Source organism: Brachionichthys hirsutus, chromosome 12, assembly GCF_040956055.1.
Source record: "Brachionichthys hirsutus isolate HB-005 chromosome 12, CSIRO-AGI_Bhir_v1, whole genome shotgun sequence".
NCBI classification, from domain to species: domain Eukaryota; kingdom Metazoa; phylum Chordata; class Actinopteri; order Lophiiformes; family Brachionichthyidae; genus Brachionichthys; species Brachionichthys hirsutus.
Genome location: NC_090908.1, coordinates 11,868,720 through 11,878,960, shown reverse-complemented (window position 1 = coordinate 11,878,960; position 10,241 = coordinate 11,868,720). Strand labels below are relative to the sequence as shown.

General features: G+C 47.5%; 2 protein-coding genes across 2 annotated transcripts; both read left to right on the top strand.

Moving 5' to 3' along the window:
- Window positions 1-4,824, top strand: hcn5 (hyperpolarization activated cyclic nucleotide-gated potassium channel 5). The gene is made up of 9 exons (XM_068745963.1): window positions 1-17; window positions 358-392; window positions 2,550-2,688; window positions 3,246-3,432; window positions 3,891-3,995; window positions 4,115-4,252; window positions 4,389-4,550; window positions 4,630-4,745; window positions 4,815-4,824. Exons 1-9 carry the CDS (start codon window positions 1-3, stop codon window positions 4,822-4,824), a joined length of 909 nt encoding a protein of 302 aa, XP_068602064.1.
- A 13-nt stretch (window positions 4,825-4,837) lies between these two features.
- LOC137901927 (potassium/sodium hyperpolarization-activated cyclic nucleotide-gated channel 2-like) lies at window positions 4,838-6,280 on the top strand. Its single transcript, XM_068745962.1, has 4 exons — window positions 4,838-4,942; window positions 5,025-5,171; window positions 5,249-5,486; window positions 6,108-6,280. Exons 1-4 carry the CDS (start codon window positions 4,838-4,840, stop codon window positions 6,278-6,280), a joined length of 663 nt encoding a protein of 220 aa, XP_068602063.1.
- Window positions 6,281-10,241: the final 3,961 nt, after the last annotated feature.

The window sequence follows — 10,241 nt, the reverse complement described above, 5'->3', positions numbered from 1 at the left end:
ATGTCTGATAAAGATCAGTCACTTTCAATCATTTGCCACGTCAAAGTTAATGTTAAGGATATAATTCCGATAACCTTGATCATCTTTGACACAAACCAGCCGCGTTAGAGACGCAGAACTGATGCAACATCGCAGCTATTTTAGCATTAGCTAATTTAAGAAACTAAAAAGCATTTTAACTTTGAACCCCGAGTCTTCGGTAGATGTCAGCGGGGCTATAAAGCTGAATCTAGGAGCCCTGCGTGGACGTTAGCTTGTTTAGCTAGCCTTGCGGAGGCGTTGCATAACGATACAGTTAGCTAACATCGGCTAACGCTACCTACGTCAACAAAAATAAACTCTCACGCTATAAATAAGACGCTTAATAGAAAAAAACCGAAGGACGCATTGGACCCCCCCCTCCGACCCCCCGCCGCCGCCTTTAGCACGAATGACAGGTGTAACCCACGCACCTGCGTGACGGCTGTCGGGACACGAGTAGGCCGCTTCACCTTCAGAATGAAAGCAACAACACGCTGAACGTAAACTCGCGTCTTTCCTCGTTATACAAAGCTCACGTGACCAAGAAGCGCCAGCAAAGACCTCTGGGATATGTAGTACTGTTAGCGTCAGGGTAAGCTGAGCTAATTAGTTAGAATCTAAAAAAAACTAGTACAAATATTTTTGATGTCTTTTTATTTTTTTACAAGTTGATTTTAGACATTTAGCACTTAGTTGACTGAACTATGACTGCACTTATAATCCTTTAACCTGCCAGGTGCGGCTCTCAAGATGCTGACGAAGCGCCGTGATTCGTGCACAGGTGTACAAACAGGTGTAACTTCAGAATGTGCTAATTTTATCTCTATTAAATATACATTTGTGACTGTGAGGTACTGAGCTCCACCTCTTCAGGTGCATTTCCCTAATCATGATCAATGTTTAAGATAAAACATGTAAGAAAATCCTCAGCACTGTAGCAATAATCAACAAATCTGTGGTTAAAGTTTAAACGACAAAATCTGAGAATATAAGATCCTTATAAATCACCACATGAAGTAATTAAATATGGGATTGTTAATTTTCCTGATCATTTTGTCTGTACAGTACATGCATATTTATTGACTGACAACACTCGATCCTGCAAAACATGAAAACAAGTCCTTGTAGTTTCTTTTTTTGTAACATCAGCAAGCTAGTGGAATCATATCAGCAGCTTTTGCCTTACAAGTCTGTGCAGTGAAATAGTTGCTGCTGGGCAGAATGCACCGCCGGTGTGAAAAATGTTGGTTTCCTGTCCCACTGAAGGCGTGTTTGTCTCCACACGTCTCCCGGGTCCACGGCGCCGAGCGCCTTGCTCTGGTTCGAGGGCCACCAGCTGTGTGCTAGATAATGAATGAACAAGTCAGCATATTGCATGTTTGCCGTGCGCCGTGCTTTGGATATTCATTTCAAGCACACAATACTGAAGTTATTGCTGTGATTTTTGCAGGATTTCAAAGTTGCATTTGAAATAGCTTTTAATTCACCCTCGGTTTTTACTGTTTCCTGTGGAAATGCGGCCCCTGAAGGAACGGAGGTGTAATATTAATAATCTCTACTGTATAGTCAAAATAATCTGTGTTGATGGGAAACGCATTAAAATACTCCTAATTAAAGAAATAACCCAAATATTGATGCATCCAGCATGTTTTGACAAAATAATGCAGCAAATTTTGCATCCATAAAAGACACAGATACAGATATGACTTTTATTTTGTTGGATAACCAAAATGTAAGCGATGCACGAGAGTGCTGATGTCAAGAAGGTTTGTTTTTACGGTTAAGGAATCTAAAAATAGAGATAAAATAAATGTTATTATTGGTGTAAATCACAATACAGGGAGACTGAGGTGCTTGGCGGAGTGCTTTTCTAGACTTTTATGCTTCCTGTGTCTGGAACATATAGGACAGATTATTATATATCCATCACTTTATTAGACCCATCAACATGCAATAAGCTGCCAGTGTTTGATTTCATCCACTGACCCGGTTTAAACCCGCAAACGGCACCAGGTCCGTCTCAGAGCCGCCGGCATCGGGTAACACACTCCGGTCTTTCATTACATCCGGGTAGAGATGGCCCGAACTGAACCTGTGTATGCAGGTGTCTTGTTCACATGACAGTAGGTGTGTCCTTCACACACACACACACACACTGTGTGAGCCGGACCCAACACTCTTGAGTCATGCTGGGATGAGATGCAGATACTGAATAGCTGATGAGCGGTGTGAAAAGGAAAAGAAGCGGAGGGGTGGGGGCAGAGATGGAGCGAGGGAGGGAGAGAGAGAGAGAGGGAGGGGGCAGAAAGCCGGGCATCCGCTCTCCTTGCTCCGTGCAGCTTCAAAAAGCCCGGAGGTGGGGAGCCCCGATGGAACATTAGAGGTCGGGGAGCGGTGGAGTCGGAGCCGACCTGGGCAGCAGAAGCGAGACGATGCTCTGTGCTTCCAGATGATCGGAGGATCGGAGGCGTCGCCGGGGGCGATGGAGAAACTCAAAGGTCCCACCGTGGGATGCACCAAAGCCACCTGTGGGTGGAGAGCCCTGCTCCTCCCGCAGCTGAACAGGCAGTCGCTGTACCTGTACGGCAGCGAGATGGCCGTGGAGAAGGAATGCATCCGGCAGCTGCAGAGCGGCGTCTTCGTCATCCACCCCTTCAGCTCCATGAGGTAGTCCGTGTGCGTGTCACCCTTGCGTTCTTTGGGAGTTGTGTAGCTTCTTGTCAGGGTTTTTTGCGAGTGATTATTGTCGATCAGAAGCTCATCCTTTCTTATACCGCTGGGCAAACCGATCGGCTTATCGACAGGAACATCGTCTGCAATGATAGGATCAAACATTTTCTAGGGCGATCCAAGTTGACGACCTCAAAAAAGTGTTTTATAAACTAGACAATGATCCATTGGACGATGACAGGATTAGAAGGAAGCGGGTGAATCATTAACGGAGGGATGCTTCTTGCAGGCTGTGTCCAATAGCGCTATTATCAGTTTGCAGGGCGATCGGATGGCGTGCAAACAGAGACGGAGAGAAACAATTGGGATCAGAGAGCATGAGCGAGTCGGGTCATTCGAGCCCGGACATCACGCAGCGGATCAGGACAGTTCGAGTTACAGCACCAGGATCCCACCTGCCTGACCGGCGGCAGGACGTCCGAGGAGCCCCCCCCCCCCCAGAGGACTAAAGGTCTAAAGGTCACGCGTGCTCACAGATGTCATTCCTGCTGCAGGAGCTACTACATCATGTGCATGGTGGCGATCACGTTCCTCAACCTGATCGGGATCCCCATGGAGATAGCGTTTCTGGACGCGGGCAGCGGCCTGGCGTGGGAAGGCTTCAACGTGTTTTCGGACACCCTGTTCCTGATCGACGTGGCTCTGAATTTCCGGATGGGCATCGTGACAGAGGACAGCGAGGTGAGAGTGGCTGCATGCGCTCTATTTTCAGATACAATCTGGGAGACTGTAATCCGGGTGCAGACGTGCACGTACAATCCATCTCTGCCCCATCTGTAATCTACTCAATGCACGATAGATTAACAGACCCCCCCCCCTTCCCAGCTCCTGGACAATTGGCACCTGCTGCTTGATTTTATAAGAGGGATTATGACGTGTTGGATGAATGGGAGGTAGGGCATTTCCAATTAAGTATGATGCAGGCAATCCCCCGTTTGTTTTCATCTGCCCTTCCTCTCTGGCTTCTATCCTGCCAATCAAAAAACGCTCGGTCTGATTTTTTTTTTTTTTTGAGTCAACCAACGGTTCAGCCACGCCGTAAAATCAGAGTCGATTCCCGGGGAACACAGATTTAATCTCGTCTGACATCTCTCTTTTTTGCAATCCTCGCCCATCTGCCTCTTCGTTCTGCCTCACAGGAAGCGATTCTGGACATCAAGCAGATCCGGGTCAGTTACCTGAGGTCGTGGTTCATACCGGACGTCATCGCCGCGTTCCCCATTGGCTACATCCTGCTGTTTGCGGTGAGAAAAGGCAATTAAATGTGGCTTAAAGTCTCGTCTGTGGCAGACAAGGAATAAAAGATAAGCAGGAATCACAGTATTGGTCATTTGGGATCCATAATTATTTTTTTTTATTCTAGGATTTGCAATACCAAAACAACGACAACCCCTCCAAGACCAACAAGGTGATGAGGATTCTGATGTTCGTGCGGATCCTCAGCCTGATCCGACTGGCTCGAGTGTCCAGACTGGTCCGATTCTTCAACGAGGTGGAGAAAGTAAGCGCAAACTCCAGACGGTCCACCTCACCTCTGAAATACGATCGGCTTTTCTCCCTCACGGGCGCCTTATCGGCCCCCGAGTCCGATTACCCAGGGAGGCGCGGATCCGATTCTCGTTTCCCTTTCCTCGCAGGTGTCCAACGCAAACCTGGAGGTGGTCCGCCTCTTCTTCCGCATCTCGTCCCTGTTCATGATGATCTTCCTGCTGTGTCACTGGAACGGATGCATCCAGTACTTTGTCCCGATGCTGGAGGAGTTTCCCACCGACTGCTGGGTCCGGAAGGAAAACCTGATGGTGAGACGAATCAGCATCGGCAGGTTCTCCAAGGTGAACGTCCTTTTTTTTGACGAAGCGTGCGTAACGGTCCTTACAGAACGCCACGGTCACAGTCAAGTACTCTTGGGGCGTGTTCCGAGCTCTCTCCCAGATGATCGCTCTCTCTTACGGATCCATGGACGCCCCGACCAGTGAGGATCCCCACCACCGTTCGTCATCCAGCTCTACCGCTGTCTCGCATGTAAAAAAAAAAAAAAAAAAAACTCATTCACCTGTCTTTAGATTACGTTGAAATGTGGATCGTCATGGTCAGCATGGTGTCCGGGTGTCTCATGTACACGGTCCTCGTCGCCAACGCCACCGCCATGATCGCCACCATCGACCCGGCGGCCAAGGAATACAAGAGCAAGGTGGGCGCTTCGTCAGAGTGCACGCCGTCCTGGCATCCCGCCTCCTTTACCCCGAGCTTCCCGGTCTGTCCTGCCTCCACAGATGAGCCGTTTGGAGCATTACATATCCTTCATGAAGCTCCCGCCAGAGCTGCAGCTTCGCATCAATAAATACTACCAGGCTCGCTACGGGGGGAAGTGGTTCCACGAGAAGGACGTGATGGACACGGTGTCCTCGGCGCTCAAGGAGGTACAGGAACGAGACATTTTCACCTTTCGGCCTCCGCCCGGCTTCGTTCAAAAGCGTTTCCGTGTATTTTTTTTTAGCAAATCCTGATGGTGATGTGCAGCCGGCTGCTCCGAAAGGCGCCGCTCTTTAAGTACAGGGACGAAAACTTCATCAGCGCCGTCGCCGTCAAACTCGAGTACGAGATCTTCCTGGAGGGCGACGTCATCGTCCGGCAGAACGTCCCGGGAGACCGCATGTTCTTCATCGACCACGGCCAGGTCCTCACGGAGGCCGACGCCGACGAAAGGGAACTGTGTGACGGAGATTTCTTTGGAGGTGCGTCGGATTTACAAAGATCAGAGTGTATCTGGAATTGTTTTTTTTTTTTGCTGATTGGAAAAAGGACTTTAAGGCTGCGTTAGTGACGGAAATAAAAGTTTAAGAGTCAATAATGATTGGCTTCAGAGATTCTACTTCTACTTTGTGACATTTGTAGCAATAGTGCAATAAATACAAACAATTACTTTTAAATTTCACGTGAGCAGATTTTTTTTTGTCTTTACACTTCGAGGTTCCAACATTTTTAAAACATTTCCTTCCGTAATGCGTGAACAAAGTGTCTCATCGATTCCAAGGGTTTGAATGCAATATATTACATATATATATATTGCATGTCTTTATATATATATGTATATTAGACACATCTGCAAGCTGATGCATATTTATTTCATCCGTTTTCCAAGTCAAACTAATGAATCAATCGTCTACAATCGGGGGATTTCTTTAATTCTCCGGCTTTAAGTGGGATCGGGACTTAATCTTTCCGGCAGCCGACCTCTGGAGCCAAAGCAGGCTTCCCGAAACAACTCGGCTGAGTCCGGCCGTTTAATTTAGGATTAATTGTCAGCCCTCCTGCCCGTCATTAACCCTTCATCTGCGGTTCCCTCTCTGCAACAGAGTCCTGCATGCTGACCAAAGGCAAACATCTGGCCACGGCGAAGGCGCTGACCGACTGCCAGTGCTTCTCTCTGCGCTGGGACGACTTTCAGGAGGCGCTGGAGGGCTTCCCAGATGTCAAGAAGGACTTAGAAAAACTGGTGCTGCTTAACGCTGAAGGGGGGCTGGTTTAGGATCAGGAAGAGTGCTTTGCCTTTTTTTTTTTATGCAGTGGAACAACTCGGTTCTCGAACAAACAAACAAAATGGCCGTTTCAAAAGCCTCGGAAGTCTGACAGATTTTTTTTTATTCGAACACACGAGAGGAGCCGAGGCGACACGAGGACGGAAGCGGAGTCTACCTCCAGGAGGACAGTTTCTCAGTCATTTTATGGAAGAGGACCCCCCCCCCCCCGACACGCAGCTAAAGGTATGTAAATGATGGAATTGTGTTAAATTAACTTTTATTGTGCTTTTGTTTTCCATACTATTTACACTTTCATGTGTTCTCTGTTGTTTAGATGCACGTAGTTACATATTAATATCGCTGTAGGCACGTTAAAGGACATTTATCTGCTGCGTCGGAACGGATTCATCCAGTTTCGGTTTTCGGTTTTCAGTATTCCGGAAGGAATTACGTTTGAGAACCGAGGTTCCACTGTGTATCGGAACACTGCTTTTACCCTCAGGCAATAACACTATTAAACGAACAGCATTAATGCATATGATAAATTATTTATGTTAAATTCAACGCAGTTGTTATTGTGACAATAACAATAAAGTATCTATCTATTTATCTATCTATTTATCTATCTATCTATCTATTTATCTATCTATTTATCTATCTATCTATCTATCTACCGTAAATGAAAAGGACCAGATGTTTCCAGGACTAATTGTGTGGCTGTTATATATAATACAGGACGTTGGCTGATTCCTCCTCCTGTGGATGCAAGATGAGTCCTTCATTCATTGATGGGCATTATTCTGTTTTCTGATCAGTTATTATCAATAAATACTTGAACTGTAAACCACAGCAAGCATTGGATTGCTCCTTTCATGTTTAAGTCGCTGATTTTTAGTAAGTAATTAATTGAGTAAATGATAATACAAAACAAGATGGGGTGAGTTCTTGAACAGAAATTCATATTCTAATCCTAATCCTAAACCGTGTAAACTGAGAATGGCCCTGGATATATGGTAGAAGATGGATGGATGATGGATGAATGGATGGATGGATGATGGATGTAAAACAAAACCCACATTAGTTTTGCTTAGTTCTCCCAGTTTTGAGCATTTTTTTTTGTCATAACGGCCCAATATAAACAGACAAGGTCTATCAAATTCATCCTCTGGGGACCATGAACGTCTGCACATCCATCCAATAGCTGTAAGGCAGGGTGACCGTCCATCTACCTGGCACTGAGTCACGCCTTGAGGAACCAAGTGGATTTAAGATGAAGTAAAAAAAAAAAAAAAAATCATTTAATTCCTCTCTCTGAAATGACATTTATTTATTTAGTAATATTTTATGAGACACTCTAACGCCGATGCGAGAGCGACAAAAACTGATCTGGTATTTTAACGTCGGCGTGAGAACCGCAGGTTGTTTTCTCCCTCTTTCCCGCTCATCCGAAAACGCAAACGGTGCCGGACGCCAGCCGGTGTTTGTACTCGTAGAGGAAGTAGGACGCCGGAGGGAAGTTGCATTTCATCTCCATCCTGCCTGGCACCACGTGGACCGTCACGCCGGCTCCCAGCCCCTCCTGCAGCTTCCTGAGCATCCTGGAGGCCAGGTAACGCCGGGCCCTGCCGGGGTCCTCCTCGATGGACGCGTACACCTCCGGCGGCGGGTTGGGGATCTTCCACTCCAGGTCCACGATGAGCTGGTGGATGCGGCTCTTGTCCAGCGAGGCGGGGGCGTCGCGGAAGCATGCCATCACTTGGGGAACTGGTTCTTCGGACACCACAGGAAGTAAGTTACAGGGCTCGTTCTCTTCTGGCGCGGTCTCCTTTTCTTCTGGCATGCCCTCGATGCGTTCTTCCTCCGCGGGTCCCGCGGCGGGGTGAAGCATCACCGCCCAGCGCAGCCAATCGTAGTTCTTCTCTAGGGTCTTCAGGATTCTGGACGCCGCCTCCTCGGGGGGCGTGCGGTCATGCACAGCCCCGAGGAGCTCCTTCCTGATGTCGACTTCCGCCTGCTCCAGGAAGTAGCTCAAGCAGCGGGCACCCGTGCTCTTCATCTTCCTGTAGAGCGCGCCCATGCGGTCGGACCAGGTCTTCATCAGCAGGGCCTGGTCTCTGCCTATTAGAGAAGCCTGAGTGAAGAGGCACAGCAGGCCGGTCCCCAGGACAAAGTTCACCTGTCGAGGAGAGGAAGAGAAGGCAAAGAAGAACAACAGTCCAAAATACACACCTTCAGAGCCTCGACGCATCTGATTGACCTTAAATAGGTTAGCACGCCATAAAAGTCCTCTCCGGTACCCAGAACCGTCGTGCGTTTTTTTTGCCGACTACACGAATTATAAAAGTGTAAAGGACGCTAACTCGAGGTGAGTGCGTCGTCGGAGTTAAAGGCGCTGATAGGAAAATGAATGCGTGCGAAGCTATTTCAGAGCCGCTGTACGTGAACTTTATCACGTACAGCGTATTTATACATGATAAGTTCTTCAAGGTTAAATAAAGTATGGCTTTGGCTCCTGCGATTAACAAGGTCAGGCTCTTACAGCGGTGACCTTCAGCCTTTGTTTTGGTCCGCCCCTTCACTCGGGGTAAAACCGCATCAACCGATTCATGTCGTTGCATTTACTTTCTATAGTATTGGTTTATTTTGAACTAGCCACAAACGGAAAGTACTGCAGCATTAAAGGCTAATCCGCCGATGCTCTTAAAGCTTCTTGGTAAGTAAACTTTGGACAGACTCGAGTTTCTAGGATAACAAAAAACACACGTTTATCCTCGCGGCAGCACAACAGCAGCTGTGTTGAATGGACAACGGCGGCGGCGCACGTTCTTCCCACGGCCCTTGAAGAGATCTCAGATGTAGCGTGTGTGATAAATCCAAACACGTGTTTACGAAGAGACGATTGCATAATTGTATTTACGTAATAAACGAGTCCGTGACGACCGCAGCGTCTGTTAAGGTCAGTTTCTTCTCAGACTGGATGGTAATTAGGCTCGTCTTGCTCAAGGGCACCAGGGCAGATGGACACATTGGCCCGTGACAATTCTTTTTTTATTTATTTTTTTGGTAAGGCTTGTTATTTTTTGAGCATTTAAATGAGAAATAAGAATCCATTTGGATTCAAGCGGAAGCTATGTTCATTTTTTTGTAATAAAGTCACTTTATTGTTGATTCAAAAAGTTCAAGAAGCAAATAAAAGAATGTCTTTAACAAATTTGCCAGCTCGGCACGTGAGGAAGCGAATACAGGTCACGCCTCTGCTGAAGTAAAGGTTGGGTTTATTTTCATAGCCAGAAGATAAATGGCGTGCGCATCATTCCCCACGGGGGCCGCCATGCGTTTCTGGTGGATTCATCATTTTGATCTACATCCTGCACCGCTGTGCTCCTCCGCGTTTTCTCTCATAAACCTCTCCACGGGGCGAACGAGTGATCTGTATGCACACGATTTCAATTTAATCCAAAGGAGCTTCTGAAAGTAATGATTTAATGACAAATAATTATTTTGATTTCTGTCATTTAAACCCCCACCAAGGATTATTTGTGTATTTTTTTTCACTGACACCCCCCCCCCCCCCCCCCCCCCCCTCCAGCTTGCGTTCTCCACCGTACATCACACACCTTGACGCAGAACTCCCTCAGCTCCCAGCGTTTGGGCTTGCGGCTCAGAATGAGCTCCTCCAGCAGCGTGGGCTGGTCGGTCAGCGCCGCCACTCCCATCATGCGGTTGTAGAGAGCGGTCAGCTGCCTCTCCAGCCGGTACTCCTGCACGTACTGCAGGAACATCTCCGTCTCCTTCTTGGTGAATTCCGACTGCGCTCTCACCTGGAAAAGGCAGTAGGGAGATCGTTTTTATCTCTCGTGGTCAAAAGCATCAAGGTCACATCTGGACTTAAAAGCAGAGAGGCAACCTTATATCTCCAAATATGTCATATCGCCCAGGACCCAGAGAATACCACTGGAATAGTAGTGT